The following is a 21,710-nucleotide window of genomic DNA, read 5'->3' on the forward strand; positions in this document are numbered from 1 at the left end:
CCTTTCACTGCATCAATCATAGCAAGCTTTAGAATGGGCTCAGAAAAATGGGAATCCCAAAACATCTCATTATCCTCATGGGAAACTTATATACAGGTCAGGAAGCCACAGTCCGGAGAGAACATGGTGAAACAGACTGGCTCCAGATTGGCGAAGGAGTGCACAAGGCTGTACCGTCTCCCCTTACTTATTCAACCTAAATGCTGAATATACATTAAGGGAAGCTGGGTTGGAAGATGAGCGTGGTTTTAAAATTGGAGGAAGAAACATCAATAACCTGTGCTATGCTGATGGCACTACACAGACAGCCGAAAATGCAAAGGATCTGCAAGGCCTAGTAATAAAAGTCAAGGGGCAAAGTGAAAAAAATGAGACTAAAATTAAATATAAAGAAGACCAAACTAATGCCAACAGGCAGAACAACCAGTTTTAGAATTGGCATTGAAGATATTGGAGTGGTGGATAGCTTCCATCTTTTAGGCTCAACCATCAGAAAAAACAAGCAGCCAAGGAATACACCATAAACTAGCACTTGGTAGAGCAGCTATGAAGGCCTTTGAAAAGTTATTCAAATGTTGTGATATGTCTATACCCACAAAGATTGTGCAAATTATGTGATATCCCTGTGATATGCTATGAAAGTAAAAGATGGACTTCGAAGAAGCTGTATAGGAAGAATATTGACACTTTTGAACTTTGGTGTTGGAGAAGACTCCTGTGAATACTGTCCTGTTCAGACTATGAGACAGCCAGGCAGAGCTACTAATAAAATTCTTTACTGAACAAACTACTTACAATCATAAAAGTTCTTGTAATAGATTAGAGCATGTAATTCAATCAAGTCCACCCAGGTGGTAAAGGACACCCAGGCAACACTGCAGAGTCAGATGGAAGCAAGGCAGCAAGGCAGAACTTGGACAATCCTTGGTTCAAAGCTGCAAGACTGGAAGGAGCTATGGTGCGTGACAAAGAGATGGGACACTCAGGTAGGTGCCCTGGCACACAGGCTAGATCAGGCCGGCACACAAAAGCTAGACAATGCTTGGCTGAAGTATCTAGGCAGAGCTTGATTCTGGAGGCAAGGCTGGACTGGACTGGAACATTCAGGCAAGGCTGAGGTCTGGAGGCATGCCTGGATCACACTGGAATGAAGTGACGAGGCTTGGAGCTAGATGCAAGGCTGTGCTTAGCAGGGACGGCAGATAGAGGCTCTACTGGAGCGACCCATGCAGACGGAGGTTCGACGAAGGCAGAAGGCACTGGTACTGGTTCCACGTGGGCTACAGGCAAGGCTTCTGACGCTGGTAAGGATTCTCTCGCAGGTGCTGTAAGCTCAAAGGAGTGGTTGTCTCTGGCCGCTTGCTCTAGGCGCGCCTGCCTTTTTATTTGCTCCTTTTCGCGCCGTTTTCCCTTACTGGCCAATTGAGCTTCTTTTTCTTTCACGCGCTTTTCTGCTCTCCTCTCTCAAGCACTGATTGGAGGCTTCAAATCTCCCTCTGGAGTTTGTCCAAGCCTCTCCTGCGATTTCTCCCACTCTGCTGAGTCACTTCCTGGATTAGATTCCTCAAATCCTTGCTGTTAAGTTTCGTTTTCCCCTTCTGACTCCGAATAAGTTTCGTTTTCGGAGTCAGAAGCAGGCTCAAATCTCACAAATACCATGGACAGCCAAGAAAATAAACACGTTCATCATAGAACAAATCAACTGAATTCCCAAGGCACAAATGACCAGGCTCTAATTATCCTATTTCAGTCACATTATGCAAAGACCCAGCTCTCTGGAGAAGGCTTTAATGCTGGGAAAGGTGGAAGGAAAGAGAAGATGACGACGACCAGCTGCAAGGTGGAGGGACTGTTACAACGGCAATGGCTGCACCACTGGTTGGGAACAGGTTAGAAACAGATCATCATGGAGAAAATCTATTTATGTGCTTGCTAGGGAGTTGAAAATGACTCAATCAATCAATCCCTAAATTAAACCTCAGCTCAAAGGTAGACAGTGTTTCAGGAAGAAGCTTTAGATCCCTGCTTAGGAGTTTAGTAAGGGTTTATCTTTGTATTTTTTGTGCTCACAGACAGTCCATCAGATTCTTAAGAGATCTCTCATCAGTCAGATTAATAAGAAAAAAATGGGAAATATTCCCTATGATAATAGCCTGGTTTGTGCCTAATACTAAGCTGTAATTGATGGATTCACATATCAGATTAAACCAATACCAGACAGATCACAGGCTTAGCTCAACCTGTATAAAATAAAATATTCTGCATGAGATTATTGAATGGATATTTTTAACTACAAGAAAGAGGTGAAAATGGGATGTTCTGCATTTAGTTTTTCACACTGAGAATTATTTTAATCCAAAATTAAGCAGAAGCACCTTATTGTCCCTGACTGATCTTGAAAAACACAAAACAAAACAGGATCAAGCCTGGTTAGTACTTTGATGGGAGGCTACCAGAAAGTCCCAGGGCTTGACTGAGAAAAAAACAATGGCAGACCATTTCCACTGTTGCCCCCAAAAGGGCATGAATATATCCAAGTGGTACCAGGAATCAAGATGAACTCAAGGAAAACAACTTAAAGTACAAACTGAGTTAACACATGATGTGCTTAGGGTCTCTATATTACAGCAGTTTATTTTGTATTAAACTGGGAAAACCTATTTAATTATCCATGATATATTTGTACCTTGCTGCACATATAGAGAATTCAGAGAAACAAGCATGGCTTCTCCAACATGGTAGATCACCTGGACGAATCTCCCAGTGGTTCTGCCTACTTAGTTTCAGCAATTCCTTTAGGAAAACTGTATGTAAAAACCAGAATTCCTGAATTATAACATGGAGCTCTGCCTCCTGCAAAATACATAAAAAGTACTTCTGTGTTCAGAGTAACTATATAAATTAAAAATTCTAGTTAAGGAGTGAATGCTGTCCCATGAACACTGTTGAAACAATGACTTTCAAAACCTTTGAATTCCAAGGAATTCAAATTATTAAACTACAAATTATTAAGCTAATAAATTTATTAATTTATTAATTACTAAATAATTTAATTTTAGTAAATTATCTAACTACTTTTCAAACATTCAATTTCAGAAAGCTATTGCTATAGCCAGTCACAGACTGATCATGATTTATGCTAAAAACAATGATTTTCTTCCAAACACCTCAATGCATATGGTATACAATTTTAAAACTTATTTTTAATAACATGGCTTTTGGTAAGTAACTGCAAGCCCTTTCAGACATTATTCTGTATGTTCAACGTAAGAATGGAGGCCACTTTCTCCCTTTTCCTAGTTGTGTGCTAGTGACAGAAGTCTCCAAGGTTACCGAATGACTGCATGCAATGGAGAGACTAGATCTACACACAAGTGTTGCCATATAAGCTTATGTTGCACTCAAGCGGAAGGAAAGGCTTCAACTGCTGGCAAGCATGCTGCAAGTGTAGAGTCTCTTTCTTCACTTGTATCACCAGTACAACTAGGTGAGGTGAGGTAATGCCTAAAAAGGTTCTCAACTTTGACTAATTAGGCCTGTCAAATAGGTACATACCAAATACATGTAAGGCACTCACAGGAAAATCTGTTAATTTGATGAAAGGCCCAGAAATACAATGGACAGTACTTTTGCTCAGAAGATGACAAGCAATTATTCTGTGCAAAGAAGTTATGCAGGGAGCAAACACCTTCCACTTCTTGCAAGGATCTCTATGTTTCTTCATTTGTTTCATCTTCAGAAACCTCAATATTTTTATAGAATTTTGAGGCCTTTAAATTGCAGCTTCTTAGGATTGTACCTAACTGTTTTCCAGGTCCCACTTCATATGTGTAAGGAAACTTTCTTCCTCTTCTCCTTTCATAGATAGCATGCATTATTTGTTCCCATTTCACTGGTGAAACCAGTTGCTCCACTAAACAATGTTGAATCTGTTCTGGTTGCATATATTTCTTGCTATCCACATTGGAATAGACAGGGAGGAGAGGCTGCTGGATACTGATTGATTCAAGAGCTTCAGATAAAGGTTGCACTGCTGATTCCATAAGTCGGGTATGAAAAGCACCACTCACAGGCAGCATTTTTACACGTGCAAATGAGAATTTTTTTGAATTTTTCTGTAAAAACTCCAAAGCCTAAGATTAAAAAAAAATACCAAGAAAGTTACTTCACTCAAATCTAGAACTGCTTTAATGTGCTTCACTTTTTAAGAACTCTGAACAAACAGCTGCACACTGATGAAATGTGATCCAAGCAAAACACAAAAAATTATGTTTTAAAAGCATGTATTTGAATAATATTAGTATTAATATTAGTATTAGCACTACTTACTGGAAAAATTAGGCTGGAAATGTAGAGGTCTTAATATACATTCCCCGTTAGAAGGAAAAGCTGTGATGTTGGCTGCCTTTAAATGTAGTTTGCATGATGTCATGTGACTGCATCTCTTAGTGACAGCAATCCCAGTCGCTGTCATAACCTCAGGACCACGCAGGTTATTAACCAAGGACCTCATGTGACCACGATGTGGGAAGAGATGGAGTCCCAGGCAAGCAGGCCGGCAGGTGAGAGCTGTGGACAGGTGGTTGGGCACTGTGGGCAGGCAGGCAATATGGAGTACAGGTACTGTGGGTCAGGGGTCCCCAACCCCCAGGCCACGGACCGGTAGCGGTCTGTGGCCTGTTAGGAACTGGGCTGCACAGCAGGAGGTGAGCGGTGGGCTAGCAAATTTACAGCCTGAGTGTTTACAGCCACTCCCCGTTGCTCGCATTACCACCTGAGCTCCGCCTCCTGTCACAGAAAGCAAGCCCATTGGCTGCTATCTCCAAATGGCATGAAGAAAAAAGAATAAAAGGTCAGGAAAAAGAGGAAGTGCTTGAATCATGGAATGATTTTGTATGAAGTTTGTGACAAAAATAAACCCTTTAAAAATAAATGTTCCTGACTAAATTTAACATTAGATTTTGCAGTAATGTTTTCCTCATACATGTCCTGCCAAATATGAGACCTATATCATGTTTAGCTACTGTCATTATTTTATGTTCATTTTTTAAATTATTAAAATGCCAAACATATTGGGGAGAGGGAAGGACCTTGAATGGAAAACTAGGCAACTGAAATAAAGACAACTTATTTTGCCAAAATGAGAAAATAGAAATCACAGTTAGCCCAGGACCATGTGCTCCAGAGATGTTGGCCTGCGATGCTCAGTCTCCCCAATTATCTATTCAGCCTGCCAGCAGGGCATACAGAGCATTACAGTCTAACTCATTTGGAGGATCTCAGGCTGGGAAAGTTTACTTTTTCTCTACTATCAACTACAATTGTTTTAAATAATACCTGCAAATGTCCCGCAATGACTCGGCTATCTGGAAACAAGTAGTTTGAAACTTCACATACAGGATCTGCTATGCCCACTGACTTGCAGTATTCACGAGCTTCAAAACAAGCAGCTTTATAATCAGAATCTTTCCGGCCAATAACAGAGAGCATTCCACTTGGTATGACTTCAGATGCCTCTTGCATGGCTTCAGCACGTGTCTTGACAGCATACAAGGCTGAAGAAAAGGAAAAATCTCTATAGCGGCTTACCCGAGCTTGAGAATAATTATTGCTACTGAGTAGAAATGGCAGCAACAGAAATCATAAAACACATTTCCACAGAATTCACAGATGGAGTATTCTGAAAACTTGGAAGTACAGAGTACAGTATTACATTATGTAAATTAATTGTTCCCAATTTGTTCTTCAAATTACTGTGGTCATTTGGAGGAAAAAAAAGAGATATAATCTTATATACTTCTTCTGGCAATTAGAATAGGGAAATTTAAAATGAGTTAAGTATTTTTTAATTAATACACAAAAGAATATATTTTTAATAAAAAATATCACATTACATCTTTATGCGATGGCTCAAAAAACTCCTTGATAACAATGTAGTGGTTCTTATAAACAAAAGAGCTGGGAATTGCTGATGTAAACTACTGACTTTAAGTTTAAATCTCCAAGGAACCCTCTTCATATTGCATTTGGCTACCACAGAATTCACACGTCCTGCAGAAGATATGGGAATGCAGTAGCCTATACTTGGTTATGCAGCACTTTGGTCAGATTCAGCATGCCTCCCACAGTCCCAACTGGCCCAAAGAGATGTGGCTTCCTGCAGCTGCGTGTGGCTCCTGTTTCACAGACTGCCAAGGGTATTTCCTGCCAAATCACTGCAAAGTGAGCCACAAAGTGTGCAAATGCACCTTCATCGGTAAGAAGCCTCCAAGTCATGCTGGCTGGAAGTTATAGAGCCACAATGCATGTTTGGGAAGGCAGATCCAAGGAAATTAAATATAAGGGAAGGATCCTGCCCCCCCCCAAATCATAGAATGTAAGGACTGAAAAGCATCTTGAAGATCATATAAACCAACTCCCTGCCTGGGGCAAGAATCTACTACCACAGGAAGTATGCTTTGTTTGGGTTTCTTTCAGTACCACATTTCCCCCCACACTTTCACTCTGGTTATTGATTGCTAGGGCTGCACAAAGCATTTCAAGGATATTTTGCAAAAAATGCTGGCACAGCCAAAGCATCTCTCCTCAAAACACCAAGGAGGTTAGCGCAGCTGCTCCGAGGGCTTTCCCAGGGTGTCTATGCATGGGTGTGCAAGCACACCTGCTATGCATCACTGGCAACCCCCACATAAATGTTGCCTGCATACATATCTGGATACAGAAACAACTTGGGAAAATCAAACCATGGCAAAGGAAGTTTAATTATGATTTGGAATAATGTCTACCTGCCTAAGTTATGGTTTCCTATTTATCTATTAAGAATTTGACCAAGAACCAGGAATTAAAAGTAGGTTTTGCAGGCGTAACTTCTGACTTGGCGAAACAGACAGCAAAACAAACGTATCTTTACTTCAAGATGCAGCTGAATTTTGGAGATGAATGAACTAATGAAGCTAAGTGATGGGAAGATATGAAGCAAAAGAAGATGAATAGCTTGATGTTTAAAGGCTCAAACCATGGATTAGTATAAACCATAATTTTATAGAATGTCCAACCAGAATTACTTTTTACATGAAACCAGCACCAAATATTTCACTTGATTCTTTAAATTCAAAATTTCACAAAAATTGTTTTTCAAGACCAATGTTTTAAATATATTAACATAATACATTCATATTCATTATTATTTTTGCAAGATTGCACAATTATCCTGAAAATAAATGCATATGTAACTTATTTCAAGTGTACCAAATGGCTGCAAAGTTCCACGGATGTCCCATGCAACGGTCATGTACTATAATTCCTGTGCTCAAAAAAGAACTTTGACATCTGCTTATTTCATCAAATGAACTCTGCAATAAGCTTCGCATTTCAACAAAAGTAATCGCAAGCAGCTTTCTTACTTCACTTTAAAAAATTAATATGCAACTCCATTTTGGAGTTCTTGGAAAAAGTAAAAGCAGGATTGTTGTACCTGATTGATTTGTACCAGCAAATGAACAGATAGAAAAATAATGGACTATATCATAAGGCTTTTAAGCCATAGATGTATAATGTGTAACGTGGCCCGTTAAGACATAAAGAAGTTCCAGTACCCGCTGTACCATGCCTAATGGTACACTGCACACTGTCACTACCTCTCTCATTCTGCCACCCCTTTTTATTTTTGCTAATCAAGAGTTTATTTTTTACTCACATATTTTTGTAGTTTATGTTTGAGACTCATTTGAAGGGAACATTATAATGAAAATTATTTTTTTATTCCACATCTATTTTTAATGTGGCTATTTATTGCAGTGCCAAAATGGTGTTCAGGCTGGTGTTGCCCTGAGCTGAACAAAACTGTGCATCCCACAATTGGGAAAGGGAAGGGGAAAAAAGTTACATGTATTGATACTTGCTTTATACCTTCTGCATAATCTATGGCTCCTGCAAAAACAAGGGCAGCATATTCTCCAATGCTGAATCCAGCAGCTGCAATACAGCTTTCAACCACCTGTAGAAATTAAAAATTTCACATTTCTAAACATGTTCAGAAAGTTAAACTTTACAATTTCTAGAAAGTCTAAACTGAGAGCGATCAAGCTGACTTTTTTTCGCCTAATCTTAGAAATGAATGCTTTGCTCTTCTTGACAAGGAGAATGTTTAGATATTTCTTTATGCTGCAACATTTATGGCATAGCACTACTCCAAGAACCAATGTTTATATGGAGGATGCCAGTGTTAAATCTTTGGAGTCCTTGGTGCTCTCTGAGCCTTGTTGTTTTCTTGCAGACACTTAATTGCCAGACTAGGCAACATCTTCAGTGCAAGGAGGGAGTGGGCCTTGCTCTCAGTTTATATACTGTGGCTTGCCCTGCTTGTGTTGGTAGGGATGTTGTTCTCTCCTTGGGAGTTCTTTGATTGGGCTGTTGTTTGCTGCTTGGTTAGTTGTTAGCTGCTTGCCTGAGTTAATAGTTCCTATTAGGAACTATTACACCTAATACACCTAGGGTGTATTGTGCTGTTTGATGGTTCATCTGGTGTTAATCCTAGTGTTGATTTTTGCATATCTGGGTGTTGATTGCTGGCAAGGGAGTGTCCTGGTCTTTTGGCTTTCCTATTGTCTCTTCTGAACAGTATGTAAATGTGGTTTACCTCTGTGTGTCTGCTGATAGCTGCTTTGTCTGAGTGCCAGGCTTCCAGGAATTCTCTGAATTTTTGGATTTGGAACCCTGAGCTACAAATATTCGCTTTGAGTGTTAAATCTTGCCCAGAAGCTACACACCTTTGTCTCCCCATTAGCCTCAGACAGAAATGGATTACCCAAAGATAAAAGAAAACATCTTTTGTAACTATCCAGTAGTTTTCTAATTTTTATTTTCAGCTCTAAACTCAAAAATTCTCAGATTGAATCCTGTCTCAAATTAAGCACTGTCTAGTAAAATGTGCGTGACATCACGTGACTGCACCTACTTACTACAGCAGTTGCAGCAGTCTCAATTGCTGTTGTTAGGTAAATCCCATGCAGTTGGGTGTTCTGCCGTCACGTAATCACCATTTGTGACCTCCTGCAACCGTCATAATTGCGAGCTGGTTGCTAAGCACCTGAATTGCAATCATGTGACTGCGGGGACACTGCAACAGCCACAACTGCAAGGATCTGTCCTAAGTCCCCCTCACTCAGTGCCACTGCAACTTCGAATGGTTGCTGAACGAGTGGTCTGAGAACTACCTGTAAGTTATTCAGCTTTTACATTGCGATTTCAAGAATCAGAGTTGCCATATGGTTTTGAAAGGTACCCATTTTTTAAAATCCTGATTTTTTGCCATCTGTTAAAGACTGTTAAAGAATAAAATGTATTCCAACAACATGCATTAAGTTTGTCAGCAAATAGCAGCTTTCCCTAATATGTCAGCTGCTATTGTTGGTTTTCATAGACTGTATTTAAAATCTCCAAAGGAAAGCAAAGTGCTCTTTGTGCAGGGTACAAGGGAGAGCCATTTAACATCACAGTGATCCAAATATACGCCCCAACCACAGATGCTGAAAAAGCTGAAGTAGATCAGTTCTATGAGGATCTGCAGCACCTACTGGACAACACGCCAAAAAGAGATGTTATTTTTGAAGCCAATTCAGCGGCCTGCTAGAACCACTGAAATGGAGCAGAGCTTATAACACAGCTTAGAAGCTGGCACAGAAAAAGAAAATTATCTTAGATAGCTTCAGTGAGCATGCCAGAGAAACACAGGTTATTGCTCTTACACAATCAGCCCTCCCAAGCATAAAGAATCACACACTTAGACACATTAGGTTAATAAGTAAAAAGAAGCTAACTGACTTTATTCTTTGTTGCTTCTGCTACATCCATTTTGGTGGAAAAAGATGAATTTCCTTTGTTCTTCTTTTCTAATTACATAGTTTGCCCTAAACTCTCAGCCCTACAGCTGCCAAGAGGTGTGTGAAAGAAAGGGGCAGAATCCCTCATCAAGGCCCAAGCACATGGCCCTGATGATGACAGCAGCATCCATGCTGCATCTCCCTGGGTGGAGAATAGGGAAAGAAGGAGAAAGAGGAAGTGGGAGTGGCAACAAACAGCTTCCTCAGAGTTGCATTTTGGGCAACTTAATTTACATGTTAATGAGGCATGCTGGATTTGCCAAAACTTCCAACAATTTTTATTACAGGAGACTGGAATGTTAAGGTGGGTAGTCACATGACACCTGGAATTACAGCTAAGCATGGCCTGGGAGAACAAAACGAAGCAGGACATAGGCTGATAGAATTTTGCCAAGACAACTCACTCTGCATAAGAAACACTCTCTTCCAACAACCTAAGAGACGGCTTTATACATGGACTTCACCAGATGGACAACACCGAAATCAGACTGACTACATCCTTTGCAGTCAAAGGTGGCGGACATCTATACAGTCGGTAAAAACAAGACCTGGAGCTGACTGTAGTTCAGATTACGAAATTCTTATTGCATAATTTAGGATCAGGCTAAAAAGATTAGGGAAGACCCACAGATCAGCGAGATATGAGCTCACTAATATTCCTAAGGAATATGCAGTGGAGGTGAGGAATCGATTTAGGGGACTGGACTTAGTAGATAGGGTCCCGGAAGAACTCTGGACAGAAGTTCGCAACATTGTTCAGGAGGCGGCAACAAAATACATCCCAAAGAAAGAGAAAACCAAGAAGGCAAAATGGCTGTCTGCTGAGACACTAGAAGTAGCCCAAGAAAGAAGGAAAGCAAAAGGCAACAGTGATAGGGGGAGATATGCTCAATTAAATGCAAAATTCCAGAGGCTAGCCAGAAGAGATAAGGAATTATTTTTAAACAAGCAATGCACGGAAGTGGAAGAAGACAATAGAATAGGAGGAAAGTGCAAAAGCTGGGTTGCAGTTAAACCTCCAAAAAAACAAACAAACAAAACCCAAGATTATGGCAAACAGCTTGATTGATAACTGGCAAATAGAGGGAGAAAACATAGAGGCAGTTAAAGCCTTTGTATTTCTAGGCGCAAAGATTACTGCAGACAGGAAATCAGAAGACGTTTAATTCTTGGGAGGAGAGCAATGACAAATCTTGATAAAACCGTTAAGAGCAGACTGACAACAAAGGTCCGCATAGTTAAAGCAATGGTGTTCCCCATAGTAACATATGGCTGCAAGAGCTGGACCATAAGGAAGGCTGAGAGAAGGAAGGTAGATGCTTTTGAACTGTGATGTTGGAGGAAAATTCTGAGAGTGCCTTGGACTGCAAGAAGATCAAACCAGTCCATCCTCCAGGAAATGAAGCCAGACTGCTCACTTGAGGGAATGATATTAAAGGCAAAGCTGAAGTACTTTGGCCACATAATGAGAAGACAGGACACCCTGGAGAAGATGCTGATGCTAGGGAGAGTGGAAGGCAAAAGGAAGAGGGGCTGACCAAGGGCAAGGTGGATGGATGATATTCTAGAGGTGACGGACTCGTCCCTGGGGGAGCTGGGGATGTTGACGACCGACAGGAAGCTCTGGCGTGGGCTGGTCCATGAAGTCACCAAGAGTCGGAAGTGACTGAATGAATGAACAACAACAAATGGGAGAGACAGGAGCAGTTGCTCAGGTCTCCCAACCACTCCCCATGTATCTTCCAAATACTACAGCTTCTCTCTGGATAGCAATGATTCAGTTTAGCTTCTTCAACCACCTTTACTTAGATTCCCCAGTCAAACTGCATGAATCCACGTAGGTCTGATCTGCCTCTTCAGAGCTTAGCAGCACGTCCTTGAAGGCAGCAGCTATGCCTGATTGTCCCTTCAGCAGTTTCTTGCCCCTGCAGGGAAGCTCCTCGTTCACTTTTTGGCTGAGAAAATAAGCGCTAAAGGTGCCTTCCTCCCACAGAAAACGTTATTTTGGGTGCCCCACTTTTAGTGACAATCGTTCTGGGGGGGGGGACTTTGGGGGAACGCTCCCTTATTTCCAGGATGCCTCACGAAATACGGAGCAGCTAAGAATCCCAGGGGTGGAAGGGGCCTTGGAGACCTCCTGGTCCAGCCCCCTGCCCGGTGCAGGAATCCGGAGGCCATCGCAGGCAAAGGGGTGCTTGAGAGCCTCCGGGACCGGGTCCCCACGACTTCGGCTTCTCCTCTGGGGCCGGGGGTCTCCCACCCAGCCGCCCTCGCAAGGGGCCCTTCTCACCGCGGGCTGCTGATGGTGCAGCTTCTCCACGGCGGCCAAGGAGCAGACGAAGACGGCGGGCTGGCTGTGCACTGTGCGGTGCAGCTGGGCGCTCGGGCCGGCCTGGCAAAGGCGCCACAGGTCGTAGCCCAGCACGGCCTCGGCCACGCGGAAAAGCTCGCGCACGTTCGGGTAGCGCAACAGCCCGCGGCCCATTCCCACGAACTGGCTGCCTTGGCCGGGAAAAAGCAACACGGAGGTCTCCTCGGGCGTGCGCTGCGCCTTCCGCGCCTCCTCGTCGGTCGCGTTTTGCAGCAGCTGCTCCACGCTGGTTCCCAGCACGCCTTCGGGCGGCTGAGCGAACGGGCCCAGACCGAGCCATCGCCGCGCAGCCACCCGCGCCGCCATGCCGGCCGCACGCAGGCGCCTCGGAAGAGCCCTGGTGGTTGCTGCGGCAACGCTACTTTCCGGTGGTGCCTCGTTTAAAAGCTTCCGCAAGAGCCCTCCGCTTGCCTGCCGGGAAAAGAAGTTCTGCGTCTCCAAAAGCCGCGGCATCACGCAGGGCGCAAGCGCTATGTCGGCGCGCCTTGGCCGCGCCTCTGGGCGCCCGCTTCCGGGCCCCAGGCGGGGTGGGGTCAGAGTGCCCGCTCTGGGCGCCATCCTCGGCGGGAGCCACGCGTGGCTTCTCGCCCTTTGCCCTCGGCGCTTTTTCTCTCGAGACCGGCTGGTTTTGCGCGATGGGGTAATCCGACCCTTCAGGAGGCGTAATTGCTCGTTCCTCTTCCTCCTCGTTCCTTGGCCTTGACAGGCAGCCTAAGGGTTGGGATGCGTTTGGCCAGCCCCTGGAGTAAAGAGAGGCGCCCAGCGATGGTGGCAGGAGGGGTGGGAGGGCTCCGGATTACGGTGGCATTATTATCATTATCATCCCTCCTTTTTTATGTATGTGTTTGCTCAGCTCAAGGCAGCGAACATACCTGATTCTCCTGCCTCCTGTTTTCCCCACAACAACAGCCCTGTGAGGGGGGTTGAGCCCAAAGCCACCCACCCGGCCGGCTTTCGTGCCCAAGGGAGGCCTAGAGGGTGGAGTCGTATCCCTTCGGGCGGCTGTAGAGACGGAATGGAGGAGTCGCCCAGACGTTTAGTTCTCGGCGTGCCCCGCTGCAGCCCCCTGGCCCAGGGGGCTCCGCAGGCCCCCGTATCTCCTTCCCTTGCTTGCTCCTCTTACTGGGAGAGAGCAGGGGTGGCCCCGCTTGAGTCTGGCTGTGGCTCTTCAGTTAAGACTATGAAATGCAAGGATATTCCTGGGACGATAAAGATCGAACCAGCCGGACCAGTGGGTTGGTTTTTTCAGTGAAAATCTGTGGGCATGGAACCTAGATGCGGTATTGCTGAAGAGCAGGAGCAGACAGACCCTTTCAAATCAAGGTTTTGGAGACAAGTACAAAGAGCACCACGGACTGCAAGGAGAACCAAATAAGGGAGTCGCTCTGTGTGTACGGTGACTACGTTTGAAACATAAATCAATAAAAAACTGGCTGCTCGGGGAGCAGAAATTCAGGCTTTGGACACCCAATGCAAGCAGGTAAGAGATTAGAGAAATGCCTGTGATGGGCATCTTGAGGGAAATGGAAGTCGGTGGATTTGTTGAACCAGGGAAATCTCTGGAATGCTCTTGGAAGAGCTGCTGACGGGCCGGGAACAGGCCGAGAAAGTAGGCATTTGTCCATTTAGTCACCGTGATTGGGCACTACCCAAACTATCTGGGGCCGTGTGGTACTGTTTCATATTGGCAGCAGCTCTCCAACCTTGGCTACTCCAGAAACGCTGAGCCCGCTGAGATCACCAGGCGTAAGAGAGCCCCGGGTGGTCGCCGGGCTCGGTGGAGGCCTCGCGCAGGCGCTCGCGGCGGTCTTCGGCGCGCCCGGGGCAGACCCAGCGGGGCGTCCGTGCGGCACGGATCAGCCGCGGTACCCGCTTCGGGTGCAACGGACCCCGCAAAGAAGGACGGCGCCAGCGGGCTGACCGATCGCCTCGTCGCCGGGGACTCGGCTTCGTTCACCCGGGGTCGAGCTTTAGGCCAAGTGGGAGAGCGACTCCCCGCCGCGTTCCCTCGACCCGGGCCTCCCCTTTGCGAACCGCCACCCCGGGGGACCGGGCAGCTACGGCGGCGTCGCCCCCCGTGCAAGGGCAGAGCTTCTGGCGACCGGCCCCTCGGACAGGTGGGGCGCTCGGAGCCGCGCCCCGATACCTCCGAAGTGCCTCCCGTTTTCCGAGCTTCCCTTTCTTCAGCCCCGACTCGGAGGCGTCGGCAGGTAAGCGATCCCCCTGCCTGGTGCGACCGTGGGCTCCCGCAGAACTCGGTGAAAGCTTTCAGCGAAGACGGGGAGCGCCGGTCGCGCCCTCATAAATCTCGGGTGAAGGTGAAAGGTCCCCTGTGCCAGCACCGAGTCATGCCTGACCCTTTGGGGGGACGCCGCTTTCGCGACGTTTTCTCGGCAGACTATAGTGGGGTGGTTTGCCATTGCCTTCCCCAGTCGTGACCTTCCCCAGCAAGCTGGGCGCTCGTTTTCCCGACCTCGGAAGGATGGAGGGCTGACTCCACTCGGGTCGCGGGGAGAGTTTTCTGTTGCAGTACTGCCGCCTACCACCCTGCGCCCCAGGAGGCTTGCTCCCTCTTGGGACAGAACTTCGAAACTTTGGACAACTGTCGCTGAAAGACTCGCGGCTTAGAAGAGGCGGGCGCGGGCCCTGATCGGTCTGCCACAGCCCGCCCGACCATCCTGGCGACCTGTGGCGGCTCACGCGACGCTCGCCTCGGGGCGGCGTGTCCGTATCTGCCGAGTCTTTTGAGAAGCGCTCGCCGTCGTCTGCACGAGATCCTTGTACGGTCGCGGGGTCTCTGGCCAGAAGGGCTGCTCTCTCCCCATAGGCACTGTGCACCCAGAAGGCGATTAGCTCGATCAGTCGCCCTATTAAGTCCTTTTAGTCGGTAACATAGAAGCAATCGGGGTGGAGAACAAGGACCCTCAGATCAGTGGAGTTTGTTGGGAGACGAGCATAACGCCCCGACTTCCGTTAGGGAGGCTCCCTGGTGCTGCAACCCAGCCACCATCGCAGGGGGTTGTGCCTAGCCAGCGGCCGAGCCCTTGGCAGCCAAAGGCACGGGGTCTCATAGAGGCTTCCGCAACCAGATTTAGTAGAAGAGAAAAGAGATGACAGAAATCTCAGCCTGAAGGCCCGTATGTAACTCTGAGCTTGCTAAAGAGGGCTTCTTTCATTCTCATGGTTTGGTGAATAGGAGAGTATGCGGAGGCCTGAACTTGCAGTGTTTTCCGAAGCCGGGTGCTCTTCCTCAGGGATTGAGAAGAGCATAAACTCAGCCTTAGTTGTTCTCAGATATGTTAAGTAGGATCAAATCTGTCTGGTACTTGGATGGGAGATCACCAGGCTGAAGGCTAAATTGGGAAGTTGAAAAAACATCTGAAGGAAGGCACAGTTGCCATGAAAAGTGCAGGAATGTGTCCATGAAATCATTGAGAGAGATCAATTCAAAGTGGTCTTTTAAATAGTGTAGGTTGTTAATTAGTACCTGGATGGGAGACCAGGAAAAAAGACAATGGCAAGTAATTTCTATCATTACATGGGCATTTCTGTGTAATTACCAGGAAATCAACTTGTAGGAGACTTTACATATATTCTAACCAATTTTCTCATTTCTACTGGAGACTGGCAAACTGGCAACCATTATAAACATTTTTACTAATGTAGTGATTAAACTTAGGCCACCTGAATAGAAGTAAGGAGCTAGATTCTTCTGATCTCTTTAAAAAAAGAGCAAGAATAATTTATGCTGAGTCCTGAATCTATGCTTTCTCTGGATGGGTTAAAATAGTATGTGTGTGTAGGGTTGACTTAAAAGTACATGTTCATGTGCAAAAAGCAAACTCCTCTTTGGGGATTCCTTAAAATTTTCCACAGGCCCTGTTCAGTCAGAAGGTCAGTGGCCTAGGTTACTCAGGGAAGCCGTGGCTTTTCATGAGCCTGTCTCTACCACATGTTGGTTAGTAGAAATTTGCTTGTTGAATTTCTATGTCAGACGGGCCAAAGGCAGTTATTTTAGTATTTCTGAGTTAAAGTTAGGAGTGTAAGGTAAAAACATGTTCTATAACCAACCCCATTAGTCAATTCTGAACTAAACAATCCTGGCTTCTGGGGTGGCAATTTGGACACCCACACTTCCTAAAGAAACAGGAATGTTGTTACCACGCTACCCTGAAGGTTTTTTTAATAAGATGGGTAATAAATTTGCGTTGGAGTCTGTAGGAAAATCTTAAGACTGCACTTAATGTAGGTTTAAATGAGTTGTGAACCTATTTAAACTATGCAGCAATGTGCTGTGGATAAGTTTTAACAAGCAGTTAATCTAGATCAAAGTTGTTAACCGTGCCCTGCCCCATTCTTACATCTGCACCAGTGTTTGTAATGTATAAAATCACCAGATAACCCAGAGATAAAGTGAAGAGGAAAGTTAATGCTTCAATTTCTGCAGGTTACCCAGAGAAAGATGGTAACGTTATGATGAGAAATAAGGATGGCCATTTTACTTGTTTAGTGGGTTGCTACTAAGAGCAGCAAATTAATCATCCTTTTATAGATTGATTACTGGAAAGAAATGTGGTACCTAGAGGTTGGATTTCTACTGCCTTATCTGAATTCCACTTGAGTGGGAAATTATGCATAAATTCAATGTACATAATTTAGAGTTTAATAGTGTGCCAAAGAACAACTGCACAAAAGGTGCTTTGTAAACCTGTGTAACCATTCTGCAGCATTTACATTATGAAGCAAATTGGAAGAACTCAATAGAAGGGCAAAACCTTCATTTATAGTGTTTAAATGAACCTTCACTTTAGTCTCCTGGTGATCATCAGACCCCTTACTCTGAAGTTGGTGTCTATTTTTGTTAGGCTGGTTGCACAAGCTTCCAACTTGCCTACTTTACACTATGAAAGAGATCCAGATTACAGAGAAGATGGGTTGCCATGAGCAAATTCATTTCTAAGAAATATGGACAAAATAATACAGTTTCCTCCCATAGGAGTGAGAGATACACTGCTTGGTGTTTTCCCTATTTTTCTGAGACCAGCCAAAGTGCTCTACACAACTCATGCAGTAAATTGACATCCCTACCTGGTGTGGTTGGGGGCTACCCAATGCAAAGATGTAGTTTGCACAATTTTACAAAATTGAGCTATTGATCTAATGTATGGGGAGAATACAGCAATTTCTTTAAAAAGCCATTTTAAAGATGTACACAAATTAATAGCAATTAGATCATTTACTGGAAGCCTATATTTCTTATAAATATAGATTTATACTCAAATACTGAGAAGACAAAGAGCAGAATTATATTGTACGGCAACAGTGCTGAGAATTGGTGCAAACATGATGTTTTCAGATCATTGCATGAAAGGAAAGTGCCCCCTTTTTAAAAAAATATATTTGTTGCTATCATCTCTTTGAATTCCACCTAACAGCTAGGAGGAAAGACCCTTATATTTCAAACAAGGATGGAGTTTTGTTCTGCCCAGTTTGCACAATGGCTGATTGGGACTGAGTGCTCAAATCTCTGTTTTCATTGTTACGATTTAACTGTTACTTGTTATGTAAATGAAACTTCTTTTAATTTTTTTCCTATTGAGTAAGAAACAGTGAGTGTTCAGATCAAAGCTTAAAGTTTAGTATAAAGTTTTTTGAAACAAGGTAAGCACTGATCTGCACCTGTTTCGCCCTTCCTGAGTGTAAACACCTTTCTTTTCCTTTCTTTGAACATGCACTAATTCAGCTGCTTTTTCTTATTCTAGGTCTTTTGTTATCCCGTTTCCTTACAAGCCAAGGCATAAATGTCAGACATCTGACATAGGTTTTATAACAATAAATACAATCGGTGAGTTGGTGAGAAATAAGGATGTTTCCATGGGGCGAACCATATTGCAGTCTGAAATCTGGTTGGGAGGGGGAAGTATCAAACTGCAGTGCTTGTGGTTGGGGGTTGACAACCCAGGGAAACCAGTGGTCTTTCTGCATGTTCTCCCTCCCCATTTTTTTAGCCCCCGTACTTTAATAGCCACTTGGCAGACAAATATCACATTTTTTCATGGCCCAATAATGAGGTGATGGGAGCTTGCTTGCTTGTAGACTTCTGCAAGGATGAATTCAGGGTCAGGAAAAGGTGACAAGGTGTCAAGCAAGAATGACCAACTCGCCTGTCTTTACTCAAATTTACCCTGTTTTTCCTAGCAGGAGGAGCCAGTTAGGAGCACTGAAAGACTCCAGTGAAGAGGACACTGAACTGGGGAAAACTAATCTGCTGTTTCTGCCCACTGTAAAGGTAAGGTCCCGATTTCAGTAACCCTGAAGTTACTGAAACATTAACATTATTGAATAATGGAAAGGCCAATAGTAAAAGCCAAAAGACTCCTGTACTAGCAACCCTTTTTACTCACACAGATCCAAGGACTGGTTCTATTTTGGGACTATCCCGATCTATTAAAAAAAAAAGTAATAAAAGGGGTTCATTCTTATTAGCTTCCTATTAAGACCACAAGGTGAATGATTTGTGGTGGTGCTGGATAACCATCTGCTCAAATCCACGATCCAATAAATAAATAAATAAAGGCAAAGCTGCCATGCCTCTTGGCAGTTTCTGCTCAGCCCAGAGAATTCCACCTCCCCATTCCATCCAACATTGGCAGATAGGCCTTTAAGCTGTATGCAGGTGCTTTATGCACCTTTATGCACCTTTGTGCAGATGCTGTACAATTTCGTCTGCTGTGGCAGTTGGTCTTTAGGACTTTGGCATTAAGTTGCTGGGAAGATCATCTACACGTAGATTAGAGTCAAGGTTGGACTTGCATTGAGACCTGAGGCTTCTGAATCAAGGACCACTCCATGTTGCTGGATTAAGCCTAAGCGTGTTTCTCCGTTCCAGGGCCGTGCAACCCTCCGGGCCTGGGCTGGGCTTGGGCTGCATCCTCTCACCAGCCTGGGATAGGCATTTGCAGCTGAGTTGCCTTGACCTCCCCAGCGGCTGACGCAGATATCAGAGACGAGGGGCAAAAAGGCCAGGTTGGAGCGGCTTTTCTAAACATCAGTCAGTCAGTCAGTCAGTCAGTCAGTCAGTCACTGCCCCCCTCCCCAATGGGAGTTAGTTTTGATTCCCACAAGCAAAACCAATCCAGGACAGAATAGTAAACATTTTATTATTGTAATGATTGCCTATTCCAATAAAAGGAGTCTCATCAGTAGTTACTAGAGAAAACTAATTTATTGAATGAATAGTATGCAAAGTACGAAGAAAGCTGAGAATGAGCAAAAGCGCGCCAAATGCAAACTTAAAAAGCCTTGCTCCCGTTGCGAACCCTCCCCTCAGGCTAGCATAGCAACCACCCCCCCAGATGCTAGCAACTGTTAGAATCGGCCTGAGAAAGTAACCTTGAACAGCAGAGATAACCCAAACATACATTCCAGAAGATCACAAGTCAGCACAAAGGAAATTTACCAGCGTGGCCAGGCAGGCACGCAACTGCAGATATGACATGTGAAACGTTACGAGGAACCATAAACATCGGAATGGGAACATGACAATTATCTTGTTTATTGGGTTATGCAGGGCTAGATTTAATTTTTCAGAAGGATTTGGGGACTTATGACTCTTCTAGACGACTCTATGGAGGGATCTTGCTTGGTGATTTTGCTGATATAGGAGGCAGCTCTAGGCAGCTGGGGACACGAGGCGATCTCTGCCTTGCTAGAATTGCGCTGAACTCTCGAACAAGCAAAATTGTAGCTGCTCTAAGGTGTTTCTCATAAGTGCAAGATGTACTCCCACAAGCATTCTGAATCGTATTTTGTCCTTTGAATCCATATCACCACCAAGTCCTAATGTATATATGTTTTTTCTTGTTAGTTTGATATGGTAAGTAAAGTTGCATAGAGAATTGCTGGGGATGACCTGGACAGATCACAGAGCGTAGGGGGGGTGCAGTACATCCAACTTAGCTACTTCCACTGCCTCTTTGAAATGTCTTCCCACTTAGCATACTTCCGTATTGCTGCCATTTTGATTCCAAAGTTCCTCAGAAACCATTTGAAATGAACCTGTGTTTTTTTCCATTGCTGCCAACCTCAATATACTAAGCAAATGATGAAACAGTGATAAGTCAGTCAGCTTTAGCTTTAGCTGATAAACTGGAAAATGAAACCCCATCCATTTTTTAAATTTCCCAGGGAATCTGAGCAATGGCTATGGGGGGAGGACTGCAAAGCTACCAAGGCACTATCCTTCTGCTTCTTTTAGCATCTTGCTAAGATGTTGCAACCTTGGTAAGAAAGTTCAAGAGCTGGAAATGAGAAGATCTAAGAGTTCTCTCCCTTAGGAAAACAGACTGCCTATGAGTCCTGCAGGACTTCAGGATCTCCAGAAGATGCAGTTTATGCTACACTGAGGCTGACCCAGGAACAAATTGATTCAGCTGATGAACAGTGATGTTGACATGGGATCATGCAATCAGGGGCAGCACAAAGATTGTGTTTTGAAGTGTCTCTAGACATATCCTGCTGGCCCAGGTTTAGGCAATGATGCTTTTGTTAAAGCACGTTTTAAGTCTTCCCTTAATGTGCTGTTTTCCTGGGATTTTGGAAATTGTATTTTGCAAAACCTGTTTCATCCAGTTTTCTATGTGCCTTTGTTTCAGGATCCATAATGGAAGTGATTTCATCCTGGGCTGCAGCTGTAGTTTTCACAGTCTTGCCTAATATAGGAGGTCTTTGCACAGCTCCGATAGTCAAGAGGGAAATGGCTTGGTATAGATCCCTGAAACTGCCACCCTGGCGCCCACCAAACTGGGTGTTTGGGCCTGTGTGGGGAATTCTGTATACATCAATGGGGTAGGCAATTTCTTTGTTTGGTTACTTACAGGGCAATTTGTCTGTTATCCTGAATTGCTAGAAATATCGTAACTAGGATCAGCCCATGCAGCAACAGTATACCATGACCCTTGGCGTTTGTTTGATATTGAGGTACATCCAAACTACTATTTGTTTAATTAATTAATTAACAAAATTTGTGGGTCAACTTAGTCACCCTAGGAGGATTATTAAGTATAATAATTAGGGCTAAAACAGCAGTCGAGGCGAAAATGAATAATTACAGGCAACAATACTAAACAGACACATTGAGAATTGCAGCATCCTGAATGGTTTGGAGTCAGATCATTGCTGACAACTTTTCCTCCCATATGTTCTTGCCTAAATGATGTGACCCAAATGGCAGGTTACCTGAGTCACAGGATGCCAAGAAAGACGCACTTTGAACTTCTTTTCAGTGCCAGGCTTTTAGGTTTTAGCACCCCTTAAGTTCTTTGTGTCATTATTGCATTCTGTTGCCTTTTTATTTTTTATTTTAATCATATGCCATAGCAGTTTGGTGTTCATGCTGTTTTTTCTTGCTGGGAAATCCTTGTATTTTTAAGGGTTGTTACTGTGCGTTGTTTCATTTT

General features: G+C 44.3%; 2 protein-coding genes across 3 annotated transcripts in view; one reads left to right on the plus strand and one right to left on the minus strand.

Moving 5' to 3' along the window:
* Positions 1–2,120: 2,120 nt before the first annotated feature.
* On the minus strand, positions 2,121–12,595 carry MCAT (malonyl-CoA-acyl carrier protein transacylase). Of its 2 annotated transcripts, XM_063308256.1 has the most exons (5): positions 12,172–12,595; positions 7,909–7,996; positions 5,338–5,555; positions 3,822–4,133; positions 2,121–2,853 (listed from the first exon to the last, which is right to left on the minus strand). In XM_063308256.1, exons 1-5 carry the CDS (start codon positions 12,556–12,558, stop codon positions 2,662–2,664), a joined length of 1,197 nt encoding a protein of 398 aa, XP_063164326.1. In that variant the 5' UTR covers positions 12,559–12,595; the 3' UTR covers positions 2,121–2,661. The 2 variants fall into 2 exon arrangements, with proteins under 2 accessions (XP_063164326.1, XP_063164327.1); XM_063308257.1 differs by lacking the exon at positions 2,121–2,853 and having other exon boundaries at positions 3,198–4,133; positions 12,172–12,589.
* Positions 12,596–20,906: 8,311 nt separating this feature from the next.
* Positions 20,907–21,710, plus strand: part of TSPO (translocator protein) — a 479,738-nt gene continuing 478,934 nt past the window's right edge. The window contains exon 1 of the mRNA XM_063308271.1: positions 20,907–21,099. Coding sequence (XP_063164341.1) covers positions 20,915–21,099 — 185 coding nt within the window. The 5' untranslated portion in view covers positions 20,907–20,914. The remainder of the gene's footprint in view (positions 21,100–21,710) is intronic.

This window comes from Candoia aspera, chromosome 7 (assembly GCF_035149785.1).
Source record: "Candoia aspera isolate rCanAsp1 chromosome 7, rCanAsp1.hap2, whole genome shotgun sequence".
Classification (NCBI taxonomy): domain Eukaryota; kingdom Metazoa; phylum Chordata; class Lepidosauria; order Squamata; family Boidae; genus Candoia; species Candoia aspera.

Bases quoted from the DNA above. Each gene is read 5' to 3' on its own strand.
- MCAT (XM_063308256.1), bottom strand. From the start codon at position 12,558: ATGGCGGCGCGGGTGGCTGCGCGGCGATGGCTCGGTCTGGGCCCGTTC. The intron at 5,556-7,908 runs GTATAAAGCAAG...CCTTTTCTTCAG, and splicing joins AGCCATAGATTATGCAGAAG to CCTTGTATGCTGTCAAGACA. The intron at 4,134-5,337 runs GTATTATTTAAA...TTTTAATCTTAG, and splicing joins TCATTGCGGGACATTTGCAG to GCTTTGGAGTTTTTACAGAA.